Source organism: Lissotriton helveticus, chromosome 12 (genome assembly GCF_964261635.1).
Source record: "Lissotriton helveticus chromosome 12, aLisHel1.1, whole genome shotgun sequence".
NCBI classification, from domain to species: Eukaryota; Metazoa; Chordata; class Amphibia; order Caudata; family Salamandridae; genus Lissotriton; species Lissotriton helveticus.
Genome location: NC_136073.1, coordinates 835,088,376 through 835,112,017, shown reverse-complemented (window position 1 = coordinate 835,112,017; position 23,642 = coordinate 835,088,376). Strand labels below are relative to the sequence as shown.

The window sequence follows — 23,642 nt, the reverse complement described above, 5'->3', positions numbered from 1 at the left end:
CCCTATTTTCAGGCATATTCTTTTAGATTTTGGTTAACGATGATTTTATCCGCAAACTGAAATTCGAGTTGTAAATTTGTATTTATATCGCGCTTAAAATCTAGAAAAACAAGTCAGGTCCCGGGCCGTGCTGTGATTGGCTGACGTCACGGGTGTCCCGGGCCTGCAGCCAATCACAGCGCGGCCCGGGACACACGGCAACAAGGGGCGGGGCTTAAAAAAAGACCCAGAAACGCCCCCGAATCGCCTTTTCTCTGGAAAACGTGATTGACGGCCAATCTCTTCCAATGGCTAGCCTCCATTTATGGAGCTAGCCAATGGAAGAAGGGGCGGTGTCAAGTCCCCAGTATAGAGATAAGATTAGATTTCGCCTGGGCGGAGCAACTGCTACGCAGTTGCAACGCCAGGACGAAACCTAAAAATAAATACAGGCACACTTTCTTTGCAAGATGCATATTAACCCTCTGTGCTACATTAAATAAGTCAAGCTGCCACTGGACAAAACTCCTCTCTCTCCAGCAGGAACATTAATCACTGGTGTTATCTTGGTCTTGACACTTTTATTGTTGCTCGAAAACTTCTAATTATACTTGGAACATTTGCAGTGCTTTTAAAACTGCTGCCTTCGGACCCCCTGGGAATGTGTCACGGACCCCTAGGGGTCCGGGGACCACAGTTTGGGAAACACTGCTCTAGATGAAGCATGAGTGGAATAGATCATGGATCCGTTCTCTCTAGATGAAGTGGAGTAGATCATAGATCTGTTCTCCTTAGATGAAGCATGAGTGGCGTAGATCATGGATCCGTTCTCTCTAGATGAAGTGGAGTAGATCATAGATCTGTTCTCCTTAGATGAAGCAGGAGTGGAGTAGATCATGGATCCGTTCTCTCTAGATGAAGTGGAGTAGATCATGGATCCCTTCTCTCTAGCTGAAGCAGGAGTGGAGTAGATCATGGATGACGCATGAGTGGGTAGATCATGGATCCGTGTTCTCCGAATGAAGCATGAGTGGAGTAGATCATGGATCCAAGATGATCGTGTTAGTTGGGTGACTTTTCAGAAACGTCTGAGGGGCGGAGAAAGTATACATTTGGGAGGCCAGGAGAGATCTTAAGACATCTGGTGACCAATGTTCTTAAAAAAAAAAAAAAGTTGCAAGCATGCACTCCCAGCATAAGATGGCAGGGGCTTTGCAGAGCATGTGAATCTAAAGCACTACAAGCTATGAACAGATGGTTACTGGGAAAGTAACATTTTCCTTCCAGAGCCCACAGTAAGATGTAAGCTACCAAGTGATAGACCGGTTTGAGTTACACACATTTAAGAGTCATCAGTGGAAACTCTGACTTTGAATAAGGGAATGAAGATGGGCTCTGCAAATTTCCAGTCATGCAATCCAGGGTTCACTGTGCTTACTGGCGACTGTCTATTTACGCTGATCTGAAGGCTGACCTTACTTCGAGAGCAGTGCTTTGGGATTGGTGTGTGCTAGAACTATATGTTAAGGGATCACTAATATGGAGCCTATCCTAATCGAATATAATGCAAATATAGAAATGGTTTTCAACCTGCAGTCTAATTTCATCCGTGAAATCCAGTTCACTCCGCATCAGTAGTGTCACAGAGTGTCGATAACCAGTCAGAATGGCAATTTAAAAGTGTTACAAAATAATACCATTGTAAGAGTTTTGTTTAGAGTCATAACCTGTACAAGGTTTGCATCTTGGTTCCCACTACTACTTAAGGCCTAAGACGCATTTGCTACTCCAACAGCTCTCTCAGCTTAATAAACAGACCGACTGTTCCTGTATGTGGCACCGCTACCAGACAGAGACGATCCAAATTTTATCATGTTGCGTCTGTGACTCACTTGTAAGTCTGCTGCCTCTGGATCCAGTGGGCTACCTCTGAGGGTGAGGAGCTGCTGATATCAGAGCTGCAAAGGTTTGTCCCTTTGCATTACAAGAGCTACTTACTTTGCAGCAGCACTGCTTGATCCGAGAGCCCGCCAATTGGAAACTAAAATTTATAACACAAAATCCTCTGCCCAGCATGAGCTGGTGAGACCTATTTTTAATAGTGCAAGACATGACTCTTTCTCTTTTGTTTCCATGCCTGGTCTGTCGACCAGGACATGTCTGCCTGTCATGAACTCCACACCCCTGTTCGAGTTCAGAACAAAAACAGAAAGGCAATAGTCCCTTTTTTGAAATATTAAGGAATGGGAGTGTGGTGGAAGGGTATAGAGAAAGAGGTAAAAGGTGTGGGTATTTTAACATAGAATCATAGTGGGTGCATTTGACTGTCGACACAACCCAAGCTGTTTTCAGATTCTCTTCTTTATCCTCTGTGTTAGCTCCTACAGTTGGGCACAATTTGTTTTATTTTTTAAACTCTGAAATGGGTAATTTGTTACATTTTCCATGAGCGCATTTTCACTTCAGGGCGTAGTATGCACCCTGTTAAAACATAACTAACGCTTGCTTTCCATTTATGGTCGAATGCCACTTTGAAGCAAGATCTTTCAAAAACGTTTCCCTTCTGCTTTACTCACAGGACCACTTCGATCAATGGTTGAACGTCTGCAGTCGCAGGAATCCGATGATGATGATTCTTCTTCTGGAGAGGAAACTGTAGTGAAGCCCAATCCCATTACCAGGGAATCCAGGTGAGATTACAACAGTCGTGTAGGAGAAGTGGCTTCTATAATGCTTAACTTGATCTATCTCGCACTGCTTTCCCTGCTTAACAGACATTTAGCACATATGAAATATTATAATTTGTCTCACTAGAAGTACAGAGAAACCTTCTTTATACCACATATCACGTGTACTAGATTGATGTCTCAGGTCCTCTTTTGTATCCGCATATAGCACATTTGACATATAGTTTACAAATCACACTTTGCTTTTCAAATATGTTGCCCTTTGAGTTACAACCCACCTCATCCTGGAAGATTTTTGTGCTTATGGCAGGAAGATCTTTAAACATGGAAAAGGTCCAGTGTTTGACAAGCGGGACTTGTGACAATGCTAGTTTGCTTACATAAAGAAATAGCCATCTGGATGGTAATGCTTTTTTTTTTAACCCAAGTTCAATTAGTACTTGGAGTTGAAAATATCCAGGAACAAAGATTTTCTTGGAGAAGAGGCAAGTGATTGCCTGATTGGTGTTTCATATTCAAAATGTCTTTATTTCAATTTTAGAAGATATTTGAAAACATCTAATAGAGCAGGTAGTGAAACATATTGTCTGAAAAGATTGTTGATTGGCTTCTTAAACTCCACTGCTCTTCATGAAATGAATGAAAAGGCTATTCATTTCTTCTGTAGGGGACAACTAGTTTGCTTTATTCTTACCTTCTATCTTTTATTGTTACAGATCTGTGAAAGGGACCAATGAATACATAATTTCTTGGAAATATATATAATTGCTAATTGATATGAGCTTTCTTAATAATTCAACAATGTTTTAATGCGTGGATTGCTTTATATTTATGCATTTAATACCTATATAGCCTTTACTTCACAAAGGTAATTCTTTGTCACACAGAAACACAGGTAATATAAAAATACTCTCTAAAATAAGTTCATAGTCACACTGGCTCCTAATCAGTAGGTTTGAATTGTCTAAAGCAGTACCAGCTTTGGTTGAAGTACAAGGTAGCACAACAAAGCGGAAAGGATCTTAATGACTGTGTTGAGAAAGAAGTGGCCAGGGTGTTAAGATTGTTCGCCAATGGCTTTGTCAGAAACTGTACTTCAGCAATAAATGCCAAAGCAGTGGCAATCCTTATTCTGAGAGAACCCAAAAATGTTATGAGGTGTTGAAAGCAAACAATATAAAAGAAAACAACCTACATAAAGCTGAAAGAAGGCTTTTTTATTCCCAGGAAAAATAGAGACAGGCTGCTAGAAGAACGTGTAATTTTGAAGATTAGCTTTACCTCACAAGGTTAAATTAGAAAAGATTGCTCTAGTGTCTTACAGCAAGTCTTGTACTACTGCAAGGCTGTCCATCCTGGCATTGGCAGTGTGTGCATGAGGGGCTGACCTATTTTCAATGGTTGCCAATCTGAATGATCCAAAAGAGACCCTTTGCAATTGGTTGGGGTGCCAATCAGAATTGTTGGAACCGCTCATCTTAGCAACTTTGTCTCTGCATTTAGCCCATTGTAGCTGGCAGCAATTCAGAATACTTATGAAATGCTCTAGTCTCCACAGGTAGGTTTGGATACAGAGTTAGGCGCAGGCAGCCCAAACTCAAATTGTTTTAAAGTGTTTATCAGCAATTGAATTTGCTTTTTTCCTAAGGCTGCCAGAGCAGCAGCTTTTGTTTCCCAAACCATGCTCTGCTCCGCAGGCAATCTTAAGGAACGTAACAATTTCATGGTGATATCAAACATGCAGCACATTATCAGGAAAAGACTGGTCTTGTGCAAACATGGTGGCCTAATTGCAGAAGCAAGTGTCTGTACTGACCTATTATATATATATGCTGCTTAGCTTGTCTTTGTCTTAAGATGTTATTTCCCATCTCCTGGGCTGTTCTGTTTAGATGGTGCAGCAATGGGACTATGACAACCAGGATATAATTGGCTGCCCCACTTGAATTTTTCACCCCATCAACAATGTTTGTCAAGGACGCTTTTGTTAACGGTTCAGTGAAAAACCATTAAACTAAATGTTAGTTTATGCTCTCTGCCCGGCTGCTAGACCTAATGTGTAGTCAAAGAGAAAATTGTGTGGGTAATTGTCTTTATCTTTCAGACCGAGCGTGAGTGACAGCGATAGTGACACAAGCGAAGACTCCAGTCACCCTGGTCGAGAGCCCCCTGTACCCCAGAAAATGCCACCAGTGGTAAATATAGTTTGTTTTTGTTACAGAAACTCCACTTATCCTGGCTTCGGTTTCTTCTGATCGGATTTTCTGAAAATTACGTACAATCTCAAATATTCTGTTACTCTCCATATTCTTAAGCTTGACCGCCTCATTTAGACACCTGGAAATCAACCAGTGTGATCAAGATGTAGTCAGTTTTGTACTGTTTTTAAGAGTAGGTTGATATTTCTAAGGTGATGATTGCTGCCACTTCCTTCTTATTGGTAGAGATCTGATGTCTTGCCATGTTTCCGAGTGCCTGAAAGAATCTGTAACCTAGATCAATGACTACCCCAGCACGTCCTACATGGGGGCTTAACTGTCCTTTCTTCTTGCTTGCATCATAGCTCAAGATGGCATTGCTGCGGCACTCCTAATACCCACTTTTTGGAGTCTCCATTTTGGCACAAGGTTGTTCTGTTTAAGGTTTTGTAGCTGAAGTACCCTCAGCCCCCACGGGTCTCGTGTGATCAATTTTAATCGCCTCTTTTATCTTCCAATTCAACTGAATTTTGGTTGGTAGGTTCTAGCTTGCTGTGGTCAAAATGTCCTTCAGTCAAGGTCTAGCCTAGAGACCAGACTGCGTGAAATCATGTTTGACTTTGCCACATAGTCTAAATTGCTCTTACTGGAGTTATTTTATTTAATTTATTTATTTCTAAAGTTTTATATAGCGCTGGCTAGACCCGGAGGTATCAGAGCGCTTTACATGAGCATCAGATGATAGTTACAGGTTACATCATTACAAAGGTTACACAGTTCTTAGAGCATGGCAACATAGTTACATGTAAGGTCGAGATAAACAACAAGCACAAATACGTAAGGGGAAAAGCAGCAAGGTGAGAGATTCAGGGGAGGGGGGTTGGAGCATGGGAAGTAGACAGATAATGAGGGCGGGAAAGGGGAGGGGAGGGGAGGGTGAGAGACACAGCATGGGAAGAGGAGGGGAAGGGTGATGGGGACACAAACCGGTAGACGAGTCAAGGCAACGTCCAAAGTCCAGTAAGCTGTGATCCCAGGGCAGACAAGGGGAGAGATTCAGGGGAGAGAGGATAGGAGCTAGGGAAGAGACAATAAGGAGAGACTAAAAGAAGTCTGCCTAAAGACCGACTGGGTAGGTGACGACCAAGGGGGGGAATCCACGACCCATTTTCCCTATAGCTAAACCAAGTAGCTCCATCGGGCGTCGGACAAAATAGTTCAGTCTCAATACATTGAGAGAGGAGGGAAGGAGAGACATAAATAGAGGGAGGATGCGTTAGGAGACTACAGGAGAGACGAAAGGAAGTGTAAGAATGTGGTTCAACAATATACCAGAAAAGATCAACAAGTAAACATATCAAACAATCAGCAATGCAATTAGGGGAGGAGAGAAAGGAGAGAGAAAGTAGTGGGGGGTAGAGGAGGAGGGAAAGCGAGGATAAGGGAAGAGACAACCGTAGAGACGAGAGGAAGTCTGTCTAAAGGCCGACTGGCCTAGGTGAGGACCAAGGAGGGAATCCATGGCCCATCTCCCCTATAGCTAAACCAGGTAGCTCCATTGGGTATTAGACAAAATAGTTCGGTCTCAACACATTGAGAGAGGAGGGAAGGAGAGACATAAATAGAGGGAGGATGCGGGAGGAGACGACAGGAAGTGCAACAATGTGGTTCGACAATATACCAGAAAAAGAACAACAAGTAAACATTAAATAGAACAGTCCGCAATAGATTAGGGGAGGAAGAGAAAGGAGAGATAAAGTAGTGGGGGGTAGGGGAGGAGAGAGAGTGAGGATAAGGGAAGAGACAACCGTAGAGATGAAAGGAAGTCTCTAAAAACCGACTGGGTAGGTGACGACCAAGGAGGGAATCCCCGGCCAATCTCCCCTATAGCTAAAACCAGGTAGCTCCATCGGGCATCATACAAAATAGTTCAGTACTTCTCCGTATTGCTGTTTTACACAATGGTTAAGTTGTATTTTCTAGTTAATTTTATGTTACAGTTGTAGCTTTGTAAAAGTGGATTTTACGTTGCAATGCAAGCGAGTACCCTTGTCTTTGGGTGGGTAAGACATAGAACATTTAGTGAGGTCTGTGTAGTGCTGAACGTAGATAAACTATTCTTGTTTTCAAAGGAGAATTTTCAGTAGTTTAAGTGGGCACAGAGTAGGTTTACCATCTAATGCAAGATAAAGAAAGATAAAAACAAACCTATGTTTAGCTTGTTTTTTAAGGAATGAATTGATAGCATAGTTGTGTGCATTCTTCAGTGTTGTTTTCAAGTTTACATCTCAGGGCAAATGGAACCCAAACTATCTGCCCTAACCGTCGTAGGTCTGAATATTTCTAAAATAGATGTGATTTTCATTTTGTTTGTATTTTGAGAGTTGGGAAAACTGTGCATAATGCCTGTACTGACTAAACACAAGACCAATCTGCGATATTTATTGTCAATTTGTGGCATTCTAATACAAGGTTTTCTCTTTTTTTGTACTTAGACTGTTGGCAGAAAGAGTCCTGAACCCTGCAGCAAGCCTGAGAAGATCTTGAAGAAGGGCGTCTATGACAAGGTAATATTTAGTTGAACGCATCCAGGAATTAGGTTTACCTGTAAGGTTGTTGATTTTCACATCCATCAGATTGAAATTTTGGGACATTGCTCCTTCTGATTTAACTGGGTAGGTTAGTCTGTAACGTTTACACTCATTTTGTTGGACTATTCTCAGGCCTTTTGCGGCTAGCCAGCTTGCGCCATTTGCGAGATGATGCTATGCCTAAGAAGTAAAGCTGCGTGGAAGCATTGACCTTCATTAAAATTCAAAACCACTGGGTATAAAAAGAGTGAGTGAAAAGACTAAATGTCTTAGAGGGAAAAAAAATACCACTACGTGTGGTACCTCCGCATCAATAGGAGGAACACCTGGAGGGAAACAGCAGCTTAGAAAAGGAGTTTGCAATTTGATATACAAGATGAAGAGGATATAATTATGGAGCAGGGATCCTTGAATCTCAATCTCTTAGTAAAGTTGTCATACATAATCCCCCACTAGTCGTATTGACCTTTGATTGTCGAATTGAAGTATGAGTGAACGGAGCTTTCAGTAGCACATTTCAGTTGCCCGTGAAACCAATATTGCTCCAGAAAAACTGCAAAGGATGTCCGAACCATGAAGGTTTATAAGCAAATTAGTCAAATTACAAGTAAATTTAGTTGCAGGAAACATAGGAACGATATCATTACAGCATTTATATTGAAATGATCAAGTAATCTAAAGTAAAGTATTATAAATAACAAAAGGTTAACCACAAAGAGAAACTTCCTTATTCTAAATGAAGTGAAAGTGACTAGGGAATTCTACGAAAAAGGAAGGAGGTGTCTGCCTCATAGGAACCTCATTTAAGGATCAAAGGAAAAGTAAGAGCGTTCAGTCATAAAACCTTGCAACTCTGGGCTGGAAGAGTAGAGAGAGTTTTTTTCCTCTGTGAAGTCAGGACAGAGTCTGCCTAAACTAACCTGTGGAACACAAATGAAAACACAATGTTTCCATACACTTCCCACTATCAAGTTCCTACCAAATTTTACCAGTCCCGCAACAGATCTTTGGTAGCCAGTAGACTCTCTATTTTCCCAGCCCCACACAATATTCCACATACCTGCTCTTCCTTGAATATAACAACCGTCTGGTCTGCCTGGTACCGGATTCTCTTCTCACCATCATGTCTCCATGTCAGTTGTCAAGTCTTCCTGGCCTATCAGTCTAATACGAAACCAAGAACCTTCCTCTAGTTAATGAGTCCGATAATGCACCTGCATTGGAGAGAAAAACAAGACACTGGAAACACTTTTAAATATGTACTCTGGCCTAGTTAGTCTAAATTAACCCAAGATTCAAAATGTAAAGTAAGACAACTACATCAACACAAATTAATGAAACCGTTCTATTCAGTAAAGTATACATTTTATGTTAATGTGAGTACTATGGTTGCAACTCGGCTAAATACGTTTTACAGGTGACTCTTGGTTCCCTTAAAGATGATCACCTCCTATATTCGATAAATATAAGGCACAGGGATTAATATGTTGAATACACTCAAATATATATTTTCCATATAAATGAAGGATGTAGCTCTAAATTATGCTGTTCTACTAGTATAGGAGGACCGTGATGCAGACTCCCCACAAGAAGCGGTAACACTGGGAAATGGGTGGGGAGTATAGGAAAGTGCACCTTTTTGACCTGGCCACCCCACATTTTGCCTGGTATCTGATAACATTTTTACAAAGTGCTATCCAGGTCCCCAGTACCAGATCCCTTTGCTTAAAACTGTACATTTGTTCCCCCAATTGGCAATGCCTTTAGCACCCCTGTAAGTCCTTAGTAAATGGTATCCCAGGTACCTAGGGCATGGGGTTCTAAAGAGGGCCTCTAAAGGCTCCAGCATGTATTATGCCACCCTAAGGGACTCATACAGCAGGCCTTACACCCCTAAGGCATGGTGGAAGATAATACATGTGTGGGCATAGCTGCATGAGCAGATATGCCCTTTTGATGTCCAAGTCAATTCTTAAATATTATTAGTGAACAGGGAAGCCATTTTAAGTACATGTGCTGGATACCGGTAATTACGAGTTGCCCAGCTACATGATGGCTTCACCGAAACTAAAGAGACGCTTAGTTTCAAGCATCTCGTTTATAAACCCACACTGATTCCAGTGATGGATTAATAATATATGCACCAAGACAACACCTTAGAGGTCCCCCCCGAGAACCTACCAACTACTAGTGCACTGATTGACTGGAGTAGGTCAGCCTGCCACCACAGACCGGTTTCTAACTCCCTGCAGGTGAGAGCCTGTGTTCTGTGAGGGCAGAAACAATCCCTGCTCTGGCCTGAGGTGTTGTCAACTCCTCCAAGCAGGGTGACTAAGACCTCTGGCCCATTTGGCACGAGGACAGGTGGGAAAATTAGCTAGTCAGGACGCGTGTTCCCCATCAGGCTAGTTACACCCCTAAGGTGGGCTACCTGGTGTGAACACAAAACTTAGAATTCCACCATCTTTGTTTTGGTGGAATTAGGCTCTCTGGGTCCCATTCATCAGCCGTCTCTGACTCCGATATTGAGGAATGTAATGAACTGTTGGGGATGGCGCCTTGGATATTTAGCCGCATTTAGCCTATTCCAAATGTAGTTCTGCATACGAGACCAGGTCTGGTACAGTTGGGCAGTTAATGATCACAAACTAAAGAGACTGGAGCGATTTAGAGTTGTTACAAGTAGGGTGCACAGGAGATACAGTGGTATAAAACACAATATGACAAAGTAAGCGGTTCCAGTTGCTGATCACACAAGTCATAACCGATTTATCACATTCAGGAATGAGATGTGCAAGAGAACAATCTAAGCCACAGAGCTCACTAGCCAGGAAAATCTGCGGTAAAAATTCATAAATCTCTTCGATATAAAGTCTTTTTCTGGCTTTAAAATCTTTTCACTGACAGTTGTAAAATGAGGTTGTTGATGTCTTAGCTGCCAACACTTCAATGTTTTACCTCAAGAGAGTGGAAAGAACAGTCTTATCCAGAGTCAAACCCCAGCTTAAATAATACGCAGTTACCAAGGAAGTAACATGGATTATACGTGATGTATCAGACGTAGGCAAGGTGCAAGCAGCTAGCTTAAGGAGACATGACGCACAAAAAGTGGGTGAAACAGATCATATTTCAAAACCGATCACAGTATGCCAGTACATAATCTGTGCACAGCATTTAAATCTTTAAGCAATTTTACTCTGCAAAATACAAGTTAACTGTAAATATAGTTTGCAGCTTAAATTCTTCTAGATTCAAATATGACCCTCCACAGTGAAGGAACGAGCAGATGAAAATAAATATAAATTGGAAGTACAGGGGGAGTGCACTGCATTTCATAGTGAATCTTAGGACTCCACCCCCGTTGAATCTAGTAGATTCTCACCATGCTGCAGAACCATATTTACAGGTAACTATTAAAAAAATTGTTTTTAGCATCTTCTAAACCCACATTTCCCACAGTCCTATTGCTAGTATCTATCTCATTATTGGGGAATATCCGATAGAGACATCTAGCCGCTGATTCCTTAACTTAGAATATCCCCCCAGGCGTCAGACTGGATCCAGAAAAATCTTTTCCCCCAGCACTACCTCTGCACGCCGGGGGGGGGAGGCGTCGCCCGGCTCCGTCCTGACTTCGTCCACGGAAGTGACGCCAGTGGAGCCATATAGGTCCCCTATAGGTTCTTCTTTTCTGCATCCCAACGTGGATCCGGAGAAGCGGTTACCTCTGGCCTGTTTTTTGTTTTTCAGGCCTCTCAACGCCTTTTGGCATCCGGGAACAGTGTGTGATACCTTCGGGCTTCAAGACGTGGGAATCCTGTCGGCGCCATATGTCGGTGACTGATCCGCACACGATCTGTATGTGGTGCTTGGGCAACCACCAAGACTCTGAGGAGTGAGACGCCTGCCGTTGGCTGATGCCGCAGTCCTTGCGGGAACGTCGCATGAAGTTGCTGACTGCCCAGATGTCCCGTTCGGAGTGCTCACGCCGCCTGTCTCCTTCTCGTGCTGGGGGATCGGTTCGGGACAGGTCGCTGAGTCATTCCCGCAGACGTTGCTTTCCTGCCGCATGTAAGCACAGGAAAAAAGTTGCAGAGGTCGCTGACCTCTCGATGGCGGGCCCGCTTCTCCGGGTCTCCCACTGGACATGGTCCTCAGGAGTCGACCCCACTTACCCGCCGTTTCCTGGCGCTGGGGCCCAGATGGAGGCCTATTCTCTGGTGTTGCTATCCATCTTTGGGTCACCCCCTCTCCCTGGCGAGCCTTTGGGCCTCATACAGGGGTTAGGGGCTCAGATCGGGATTTCGCCTGCGGGTTCGCCCTCTGCACCGGTCGAGCACCCTGACTCGCTGCGACGTCAGGGCATGGCCCAGAGGGGCATCCTCCTCACACGTCCAACCCTTCTATGTCGTCTTTACACAACCCTGTGCAGCTCCCTCCATCGACGTCAGCTGAGGCTACAGCGCAGCTCTCGACTCAATTCCTGTCCGCAGGTTCCCACCTCGGTGGAGGTCGCATCAAACCCGGTCCAATGCCGGACGGATGCTGTCTCCTCGACGCCGGTGCCATCCCCGGCCGTTCATCGGTTGGTGGAGGATGTGGAGGCCAAAACTGAGGAGGCCCCTGTGGGTTCGCCACCCCTAGGGTTGTTTCAATGTCCCTCTGGCCAGGTCCCAATGTACCGGCTGGGCCTTGGATGCCCTTTGGGATTTGCCTCATGCCGTCCCCTACTGATGACCTGTTGTCACTACCTCAGATGGCCACGGTGGCTAGTGTGGCTTTTGCAAATACAGTTCGCAGGGCTACGGACATATTACAAGTGCAGCCACCCTCCGTCTCACTGCCCTCTGATCCCTTGCTGGATTTACTCCACCAGGGCACCATGAAAGTAGAGCCCTTGTTGACTTTTGGTGAGTCGTTGTACAACACTCTTCTGGGAACTTGGGCGAGGCCCTCTTCGGGGTACCCAGTGGATCGTGCCATTTCACCAGATCGCCCTGCTCCAGATGTCCCTGTCTGTTTGTCGCTCAATCCTAGGGCTCAAGGGCTGGTGATACAGGTGGCTTCAGTCTTGTTGCCTTCTTCCCCTCCTCCGTGACTCCCTCCCACTTGGGAGGCTCGATGGTTGGAGTTGTGTGGCCGCCATGTATGTGTGTCCACCAGTGCAGGCCTTAGATCCCTGAACATGTGTTCGTGCTTGCACGGCTACAGCAGCCCTTTGGGACTCGGTCGAGTGTCTCCTTCCCTCTCTTCGGAGGGTCCTCGATCTGACCTGGATCAGTTAATTTGTGACGGCTGGGAAATGGCACAATTTTTCATCTGGTTGGCCATGGACACCACTGATTCAGTGGGTCGAGCTATGGCCCGGTCAGTTGCTCTGCGTCGCCGTGCCTGGCTGCGCGGTGGCTGTTTCCCTGCCAGTGTCCAGGAGCATTTTAGGGATTTTCTCTTTGAATGGGTCATCTTGTTCAACAGACATGCTGAATCAGCAGTTCGTCTCATGTCTGAGTTTCCATGAGTTCCATGGTTTCTAGTCCTTGTGTAGACTTTGCATTGGGTTGCAGTCTTGTCACTGCTTTGTTTGGTAAGCTCCGTCTCTGGGTTCAAGACGTCATTACCCAGACGGACTTGGCAGCTTTTCGCCGTCTTGCCCTTCTTTTGCTACAGCTGGGCAGCTGTTTTTGCATTTCTTTTTGAGCCCTCTGCCTAAGAGCTCGTCTCAAGATATGTCCCTTGCTTTTATAGGGATGTGCCATACCCTATGTGGGGTACTGGTTGGCTATTGAATAGCCCTGACACGGGAAGTTTCAACGGCTTCCGTGGAGTCTTCTGCAGAATGATTCTTTTCTGTCTCTGCTGCGGGTCTCCTGATTCGCCCTGCTCTTCCTAGTGTTGTAGGACATCCCCTCTGGTGAGACCCACAAGTTTGGTGTGGCTCTCTCCTGGGGCTTCTGGGTTGTCCTCTACGGGTTGGCCTGTAGCGCTCTCCTGTCTCTGTGGAGGCCCACTTCCCCGATGTGTTTAGGCAGGTGCCCCTCGGGGGTGTGTGTTCTATTCCGTTTTAGAATGGTTTCTCCGTGTTTGTATACACACAAGCTTTGTTCGCTGTCACAGTGTACCGGCGGAGTTCTTTGCGCCTGTGTCTTGGCTGCGTTCTATTCTGGTCCATTCCCGGTGTGGAGAAGTGTTTTACGTTTTATCTCATGGTTCGGGCCCAGTTGGGTTTTTTGTCTGTGGTCAGTGGAATGTCCGCCAGCTATGTCACTGTTGTGCGTTGCCTTGTTTTCTATTTCCATCTGCATTTCCCTGGCAGTAACTCTGGTCTCTGCTGCTGTTTTCTGCCTCACTTTGGCCTAATGGTCTGTGTTCCACTCCAGATGTTTCTCTGGTTGTGGGTTCTCAGTCGACACTAAACGCAATATTGCTTTCTTTTCTGTCAGTCTTGGGTCTATGTATTTTTCACTCTTCCTCGAGTGTGTGTGTGTGGTCGGTGTCCCCGACTGTCTCACTGGAGGACAGGGCTCCTTCCCCGTTGACCGGATGCGGTCGCATTATCGGTGTCTTGCAATTGTTGTGACCCGCTTCACACTGGTGCTGTTAATGCCCCTTGTGGAGTCTTTTACCCAGGGCATGCTCTTAGAGTTCTTCCCCTTGCTTTCAATTGGTTTATATACACGCTTCTATATGTATATATCAATATCTGTATGTATATGTATGTATATATGTGTGTATATATATATATATATATATATATGTGTGTGTGTGTACATATATACATATATATATATATATATATATGTATATATGTGTGTGTATGTATATGTGTGTGTGTATATATATATATATATATATATATATATATATATATATATATATATATATATATATATATATATATATATATTTTGCGTTTTTCCACAGTGTGAGAGCACGCTCACATGCCTAGTATTAGGTGTATGTACCCCAAATCGCTCGCTCTCTCCCTGTTATGAGAGCGAGCCCTCTGTGTACCTCCCCGGTTTCCCCGTTTTTCCCATCACTGTTGGTACCTCTGGGTATAGTTGACGGCTTGACTACCTGATGCCTCAGTCCTTGGGCATTTACATTGGTGTGGTGTGGATTTCATGGTACACACTGTCTCGTTGTGTGTATCCTGTCATCCACATGCATGTTTCTTCTGGTAGCCACATTTCTGTATATCTAGGTATGGCGACGTTGCTCCCTAACCTTCCTTTCTTGGCATCCTCTGTGATGTATGCTTCATTTGTCTGCTTGGACGCTGAGCTACTGTCTTGTCCCTCCTTTGGGTCTATCTCTGTTGCAGATACGTGGGATCTGGGGTTCAATTGAACTTCTTTTCGAAGAAGTTTATACATGTTTTTCCATTATGCACTGACGTTGTTGGTTCTGTGTCTTTCTTTCTTTCTTTAATTCCTGCCTGGACGACTGAGGTCTCACCTATCCTCTGCATGATTGTGGTGCCTTTGCCTCTCCTTTATCATTGCTCCCTGCGGAGCTTCATGGGTCTGGTATCAGTCGCATTGGCATTTGCTGCCCCCACCGTGTTTTGGTCATTATTGACGGCTTCCTTTTTTTTGGAACTTGGTGGGTTTTCAGTCTCAGTCCCTCGTCCAATGGGTATGGCTTTAGTATCTTTTCTAAGTTAAGGAATCTGCGACTTGATGTCTCTATCAAATAAACGAGTTACTTACCATCGGTAACCATGTATCTGGTAGTGACGCAGTCTAGCCGCAGATTCCTTAACGCCCACCCATCCTCCTCGTTTTGCAACAGCCTTCCAGGGGAGGCTCTACCCACTGGCCTCCTTACAGGTGGCCTTGGCCTTCTTGAGGGGTACTCTGGCTCACCTGCCTCTGGGGCAGAGTGTGTTGCTCTGTTGTGGCGCAATGGCTCTCCACCCTTTCTCATTTTGTGTGGATAGGTTACGTGCTTTCAGTGCTTTTTCGCCCTGGTTTTCTGGTGTGGAGATCCATGTTCTTCCAACCTCACTCCACCCTCTTCTTTCCCTCCATTGCCTTGTTTATGCTGCGGTCAATTGGGTTGAGGTGCTATTAGCCGATGTTCCACTTCATAGGTCATTGTGGGGAGCGTGGTGAACATGCTCCGTTACTCACTTTTGGTCACTGACCATGGCACATGTTGTTCTAGTCTTGTTGTCCTTTACAGTTACGTCCTGTGGTTGCAGACTTTATTTCATGCGCACCCATTCTGTGGTTGAGCACTGTCCTTCATTTGTCATGCCTTTCATTTCCAATGCCATTGCCTCTTCGGAGGGGCGTGGCTCTTCGCTTGGGCGAGACTGTTTCTAGTGACTGGCGTTTGTTCGCTCTCTTCAATTCTTTCCAGTATTGAGTACTCTTTCAACATGGTCCCTCCAAGTGTTGAGCAACCCATTTCACGTGGTGAGGATTCCTCATTATATGGTCTCTTGTTCGTCTTGTTTCACAGATTTTTGTTCCTTTTTCGCACATTGTTCCTATACTCTCACAGTTTTTGTAGTGGCTCCGCGGTGTGGCGCGGAAATATTTCCAACAAGAAAACTGACGTTCGCATGCCGGGGGACCTATATGGCTCTATTGATGTCACTTCGTTACGACGCCCCCCTACCCTCCCCAGGCTGTGCAGAGGTACTGCTGGCGAAAATATTTTTCCGGATCCAGTCTGATGCCTGGGGGGATATTCTAAGTTAAGTAATCTGTGGCTAGACTGTGTCCCTACCAGATACATCGTTATGGAAGGTAAGTAACTTGTTCATCAGTACCACTATAAGGCCATGTGTGACCAGAACGCAATGTCAACTGTGTTCTCTAATATGCTTGTCACCGTTTTTGCTTCTCATGAGTTGCATATATTTACTATTGTCTGATTGTCCTGCAAAGAAGAAATGGCACACTTTGTTTCTGGGCATTTTTAAAAATGTAGTTCTTAATGAACTTGTTAATGCCTTCTGGATACCTTTTGTATCATCTCAGTATAGCTAACAAACAAGATCTGCAATTACAGCAGAACACTTGTCACCCAAGCTTTGGTCTTCTTTCAAGCTGAAAGAGGCAATGTACTAGTAAGTGGCATCCCAGAGCCCCATTTGACTTGCTAGAGGAACATTCACATGACATGGCAGCATGCCTCATCAAAGATTTATGGAAATTCGATATGACTTCCCCTGTCTACCTGCATCATCTTCACAACCTAAAAAGCACTCCAACCATTCTGACATCCAAGATGAAATCTTGTGGCATACTGAAGAATTAAGTAAAGCACCACAAGACATACAACCAGGAACTGCAGTAAGGATGTAACTAGAGGACAGGCATTGTTACATCTGAAGTTATGCAATTTTATTGTATTAAAAAAAAGTTGAGTTCTTCCAAGAGTTTGTTCACCAAAAGTACTCAAGATCTTGTTCTCCGAGCAATAACATCTCACACCCACATGAATACTCTTTTGACTGGTCATCTGAGAAGCATTTCCTACTCCTTTCTACGGATCCCCGCTTAGCCGGATAACCAATTTTTCTTTTCTTTTTTTCCTTACCCCAGATCACAACTTAATTTGCATACTCTCCCTGCCCCATCTCAACTTTCTGTTCCTCTCCAATATCTCATGCCCCACTCTACCGATACCTGTTGGTCCTAGCCAATTATGTGTACCTTTGTCTTTGCTCGTTCCTTTTTACATTATACTCCTCCCCAGCTGTACAGTATTCTTTGATCTGTATTTAGGGCTGCACTACATATATGTACCCATACCTATGTTTATTTCTAATTCACACATCCACAGCCTCGCCAGTATACTGGATCTCCTCTATCACTGATAGTGTTTAAGATACATTATAATTATTCGGTGATGGGTTTCAGAGTTTTCCTAATGAAAAGGTGGAACACGTCCAGACTGTGCACGAGATGCTTTCAGATCAACATACGAGAACCGCTAGAACACTCCAGTCCACAGTGAAAATGTTCTCTAATTTCCCTGGATGCCTTGCGGAGCAAAATCAGTTTACTCAGAGCCCCACTCTTCTCCATGCTTATCTCATTATGATGTCCCTATTTGTAAACCTCGGTTACCACTCACTCCCCTGAGTTTAGGTGTTATGGGTAAACCGCTGTCGTTCATAGGATGTTGTGCTTCATACTTCTCTTTTGGAGCTAAACACTGTGTACTTGGATATGAATCTCGTCTTCGTATTGTCAATGGAAGCAAAATGACTGGGCTAGGCTGGTGACCACTTGGCTTATGTAGAGGTTGGTGGACAGGCCCTGCTGTATTGCGATGCATTATAGTCTTATTGTTCTTGGAACTGTTGGAAGACACTAGTCATAATCTTGCAACCAGTCATAACCTAAAGGTTACTGAAGCTTGTCCTTGGTTGGCTATTGGGAACCTATGCTCATTTGGGTACCACATCATTAACATCCTACTATATTCTCCAGAGTACTTGAGAGCTTCACAAGTACATGTAATTTGTCTCTAATCAGAACGAGTCTACCTTTGCATTGATACTTCTTCTGTGAAGACCTCCGGTGGTCTTTTACTTGAATGAGTAGCTTTGATCTCCAGGCTCCTTGAGTCCTGCAGCCTTGTCTTTTATAGTGTTAGTGCAGTGCTTATGATGCAATCGTACGGTAAAGCACTGACTCCCTTGCATGTCAAGTGGCAAAACTGCTAAAGTGAAATTGCATCAATGGAATACTACCACAAAGGCAGTGGGTGTTGGTTGTAATCTAGCTGCAAGAAGAACTTAATTTTCTCTTGACATGGCCTCTTCCAGTAGGGCTTCTGATACAGCAACCTTTAACCATGGATAGATTTTTACAGGTTGTTGCGTAATAAAGTCCCACTGTCCCAAGATGAATGGTTTTGCAGCGTTAGCCCACAGATGGAATCCATTTTCAGACTTCACCAGGTGGGGCGAAGTCTGGGAACATGTACCTATCAAGATTTATATTAAGCCATGTCTGCTCCACGCACCCTTTGCAAATGGTTCTTTGGGCGCATCTTTCCAGAGCAGTGATCCAAATTGTCCACTAAGTTCTGAGACTGTAATTTACCTGACGCAAGATGTTCTGTTGTCCCCTCTGTCATTTGTGTTGTTTTGCTCTAAGATCTGTGCCCATGATCTGGGAATAAAAGAAAGCTGAAAATAAATGTGTGTACACTCTATGGTAACTTGGACTCCTAGTCGTATGTTTCCGTCTTTTACAAATGCCCATCCTCTTAACAGCCCCTTGTTTGCCCAGCTGACTGGTAAGAGAGGTGGAGCCAAGAGCTTAGGCACGCGTCTGTGGAAATGGTGCAATCATAGGTTTCTAAAAGTACTGTGATGGCTACACCTGACTGGAAGGTACCATATTTAGGAGCCATTTTGGTAGCCTGAGTCTAGGCACCCCACTATAACTGATGAGCAAGGACAAGCCTGCAGTGGAGCATGCATGGAATGCAGCAGCAGCAGCGCTATTGCTGAGCTGAAATGCCGTAAACTGAGGGCACAGAACACGACCATGCATCCCCCAGGTATTCAACGAAGACCAGTAATGTCATCAAAGTCGAGACCCACCAGGTTCCCCTCCTTTTCCACAATGAGCGGAAATCGAACAGAAGCTCCTTATGCGGCATTCATCTGGATACCAAACCGCCAGTGAAGAGTTCCCACTCCACCAACCACTTTGCATCTGATCTGCCACTCTTTGCTCCTCCTGCTAACCGAGGAAACCTCATTTCAGCAGCATTCCTTCCCTCACTACTGTTCAACCATTGTGATGCAATATTCCCTTCCTGTATGCGAAACACTGTAAAAACACTGGTGTATTCAGTGCTCCTTTGCTTTGTAGTTACTTTACTGCGAGGCAAATCACAATCATTTGTAAATGTGTTTGGTTATATTCTGTAATTGGAGAGTAAGTGTTTTCCTTAATGGTTTTCTATATTTACTTTATTTCTTCTTTGTGGTGAGTTGTCTGTTTTACTTCAATCTCGTTTCTCTTTCTGCAAGGCGTACACGGACGAGCTGGTAGATCTTCACAGGCGGTTAATGGCACTAAGAGAACGCAATGTTTTACAGCAGGTATGTAACTACCCCTTTCTGGTTTTTTTTTTTGTCGGTTTGTGAGAAAACGTGAGGGGGTTAGTTCCTTGTCATGTTCTGTCGATTTCCACCTCTACCTTAAGTCTAAATATTTCCACTGCGCCTGGCATATTCTTGGTAATGTGAATGAATTAAAAATAGTCTGTATTGTATCCCTAGAGTTGTGGTTGCAGTCTTAATCCTTGTAAGGTATTCCGTTCTAAGAATGTGTTTTAAGATCATGGTTAACCATTGATGTTACTTTTCGATCTCTTTTTCAGATAGTAAATCTGATCGAGGAAACGGGCCATTTTAATGTCACAAATACGACCTTTGACTTTGACCTTTTCTCCTTGGATGAGACGACTGTCCGCAAATTGCAGAGCTACCTGGAGGCTGTGGCCACATGACCAGTGGCCCCAGAAATGAACTACCATTGCAGTTCGGAATCCCGTGTCCAGGTACCAGAACAGAGACCAATCGAGCTTGGCCTTCTATAAATTCTCAATTCACCCAAAGCACTGCCTTAGAGACCTGCCATGCTCCGTGAATGCATACCAGCTGCACTTTTCCTTGTAGGCGTTCCATAGGCACCCTTGTTGTTCAGTCTGTCCTTCCCGCGCTGCACAGGAGCACTTGGACACGGGCACTAAAGAGGACACCTGAAAAGAACTGCTCCATTCTACAGAGAGAAAAGCGATTTTTGTTTTAAGAAATGGCTATTGTCTTCAGAACACTTTTAATTCCTTCCAGAGTGTCTGCACAAGAGAGATATCTATACAGGTCCTTGAAGTCCCAAAAACATTCCTCCCCACCAATGTGCGTTTGGTACCGTTACGCGGCAACGAAATGAGGATGTTTTGTTTAGACCATTGTCTTTGCTGTGCCAAGCCAGAAAAGAACAAGGAGCACACCTCACACAGACATGGGCTGGGGAGTTTAATCAACTGGTCATCACTGAGTAAGTTGATGTGTGCAGTTGCTTGTATAGGAAGCCCAAACAGCCATCCTGTGCCAGGTGGTATAGGGTTCTTTAGGCATGGTATCTTGCCTTCAGAGGCTCTCCGTTGCGTGCTATGTTTAAGTTTGTCATGGTATGTTTTAGCTTCTCTGCGAGCGCGAAGTGTTTTAAGAGTGCGTGTATGGATCCCATAGATGTTTTGTGAGCCCTGTTTTTCTCAGTCCACATCCGTTGACGGCCTCACTCTGTTCAGTTCGCTTTAAACTGTAATAGGACAACAAACTGTAAGCTGTATATTTTATATATATTATATATATGTATGTATGTACTGTATGTATAACATGGTCCTAGTTGGGCTTGAGATTTTAAGGGTCTTTCTTTTTTATGTGAAGAGGGAGAGGTTCGAGAACGTTTTATTTTTATTCTTTTTGTTTGATATGCCTCAAGGACAACTTTTATAAGAGTATGAAAGCTGAATTAGGGATGATGGCAGCATTTTGTAATGTGACGGACTACCTTGTATCTCTTTTTGTTATTCAGTGTTGTTCGAACACCTTTGCCAAAACCTGTTAATGGTTTCTATTTCTTACATGCGTAGTCCTTGCGATAACATCTGTAAACTGTGTTTGGGCGGGTGGGGTGGAGAAATGCAACAGGACAAAATTGGGGAAAACAATCGCCATATTTTACTTTTACTTGGGCATGCGTAAAAGAAATCCTCGTAATGGACTTAAGTGCCACTTTTGTCTCCTGGTGACAAGTCACTTTGCAAAAGTGTGTTTATTTCTCGTGCAACTTTAAAGGACTGCTTCTGGGCAGTAGCAGTACATTAATCTTCCCAAAATGCTTGCTTTTCTAGCAGAGTGCTGCAGTTGCCTCCCTCCTTGCACCAGAATGTCTTGTGGTTTAAGGGAGCAGTGGCCTTTAGCTCTCTGTGTTCTTAAGACTGATCAGATATTAGTTTAGATTCTTAGAATTCAGATTTATAAATTGTCAAAATGTTGGTATCTAGAGTCCCTCTTCGGATCTTTCTGTCAAAACTATAGACTTGAGTGCTTTGAAGGTTGACTGTATTTGGTGTCGGGTAGCCTTGTACCATTGGCCGGATTTTGTACTCTTGGCTTCGAGTGTGGAGGAAAGAAGCAGCAGAAAGCATCCACAGCAGGCGCAAAGTAGGCAGCAATTTGGGTTTGATTTTGTAGTGTTTTTAAAATGTCACCATAATTTTTTACTACATAATTGGAAGGATTATCCATTGGGCATCATCTGTTTTCCCCCCAAAAGGTTTAGTGGCCACCATTGGCCCTCACAGGGAAATGTAGAGTTTTTGGGTTGCTAAGGTTGTCAGTTGCAAGCAAACCGTAAACCACATCTTGACCTAAGATGCCATAAAAATCACACCTAAAAGCAAATACTGTCAGTCATGCCATTGCCTTTAAATGGAGAGGAGGCATCGGCCATGAACATTATAACCATCTCGCACAAGTTGACAACCGGACTACATCTTTTATTGCCAAACAATATTTTAACATAGTTCTAGATTCTTAAAAAATATTCCTGCTTAACACCTGTGTGTATTATACTTAACTTGAGACAAGGAGAGCACATTAGCCCCTCATTGATTCTCACTGTTCGTAAGTGCACAAATACCTGTTACAATGCCTAAGGGCAAGAGCAATTCTGATACTGCCCTTGTTCCACACACACCAATGACATTCAGAGATTTTTTAAAGAAGACTTTCATTTAAAACACTACCAGCTCTCCAGAGAAGCCTCAACATTACTTCTTGCATGCAACTGTCGGCCTGACCGTACTGAACCTTTTTGGTGCGCGGTGATGCCTAAGGAATTGAAAGCACTATGGACAAGGTGATTGCCACAGAAGTGAGTCAGTGACGTTTGTTAGTGGTCTCCATCACACATTTGCAAAGTGACGTTTGTACACCAGCGAGACCATTCTAATACTAGTGCAATCTTAAAAATTACCTACGTTGAAATAACGGTTTTCCAGTTATGCTTAATGAATTTTAATGGTCCTCTGCTTAAACTGTAGTGTATGTCTTTCTTTTCAAATGTCACAATGGTGTGTAGTATGTTATTTTCTAACCTCCCTCGTTTTTGACCACTCCACCGCCAACTCCTTATCTGGCCTGCTTGGAGTCTGGAGGGGTGAATATTGGCTTTGGCAAACGTGAAGTATCCACAATATATCAAATGTTTTCAATTGGTTGAATACTTTTAAAAAGTGTTGGAGGACAATACAGTTTATCTTTAAAAGAAACGCAGAGCTTAAGCAGACGAACAAAGGGGAAAGGCGAGGAGTTCTTTTGTGTGTTGTCGTCTTTCTTGCACTGTTGCCTTAGCTGATTTTAGCAGATACTTTGGAATAGTTGAGGATATACTGCAAACACTAATCCAAACTATATTTTCTTGGTGTAAACAAATATTGATATCTTTTTCAGCACTCCTTATTTATACCCGACAGTTTCTCTCGTTTCTATTGAATTACTCTTTTGTTAATTCCTGTTCTCTTAAATCCTGCTTTTTTATGAAATCCGTCTTTATTTAAATTTTTTAAATATGAATAATAAAAAAACTTTCTAAGCTCTTGCCAAACAAAGTAGATCTTGCTTGCACAGTATGGCAAGGGGAGCAAAAAGGAGGGATTACAAAAGCAAAATAAAATTCCAGTACAATTCATTTGACTCTCTTCATTCATTTCTGAACAACTAAGCTTATTTTCAGATGGGGGACGTTGAGAAGCTCCGTGTTTTTTTATCTACGAAGCACAAGGCAAAGCAAACTTCCACTTTATTCATTGTCACCTTTCCAAGTGGCATTCCTTACATTTTGTGAATAATAAAAGCATGTATATTTAGACACGTCATATGTTGTACTGTATAGGCTAATGTGGTTTAGTCAAGTGATGTGATGTGACGTGATGTGGTTTTTGTAAAGCGCAGGCTGCACTCCAGGGAGCGTCTTTGCGCTGTAGAAAGATAGTCAAAAAACAGACGTCTGGTAAGTATATTAGGGAAGGGGGTAGTTTCTAGACTAAGTTTTTACATTGTTATTCGGAGAGGGTGAAGATCCAAGTTTTGAGGGTTTTTCTGAAGATTGATTCTGTGGGGATTTGACGGA

At 43.7% G+C, this 23,642-nt stretch overlaps 1 protein-coding gene across 2 annotated transcripts in view; it reads left to right on the top strand.

Moving 5' to 3' along the window:
* MLLT1 (MLLT1 super elongation complex subunit) overlaps positions 1–23,201 on the top strand; it is a 155,862-nt gene extending 132,661 nt beyond the window's left edge. For both annotated transcript variants that reach the window (XM_078670833.1, XM_078670832.1), the window contains exons 8-12: positions 2,558–2,669; positions 4,771–4,861; positions 7,360–7,431; positions 19,469–19,540; positions 19,822–23,201. In XM_078670833.1, coding sequence (XP_078526959.1) covers positions 2,558–2,669; positions 4,771–4,861; positions 7,360–7,431; positions 19,469–19,540; positions 19,822–19,950 — 476 coding nt within the window. In that variant the 3' untranslated portion in view covers positions 19,951–23,201. The remainder of the gene's footprint in view (positions 1–2,557; positions 2,670–4,770; positions 4,862–7,359; positions 7,432–19,468; positions 19,541–19,821) is intronic.
* Positions 23,202–23,642: the final 441 nt, after the last annotated feature.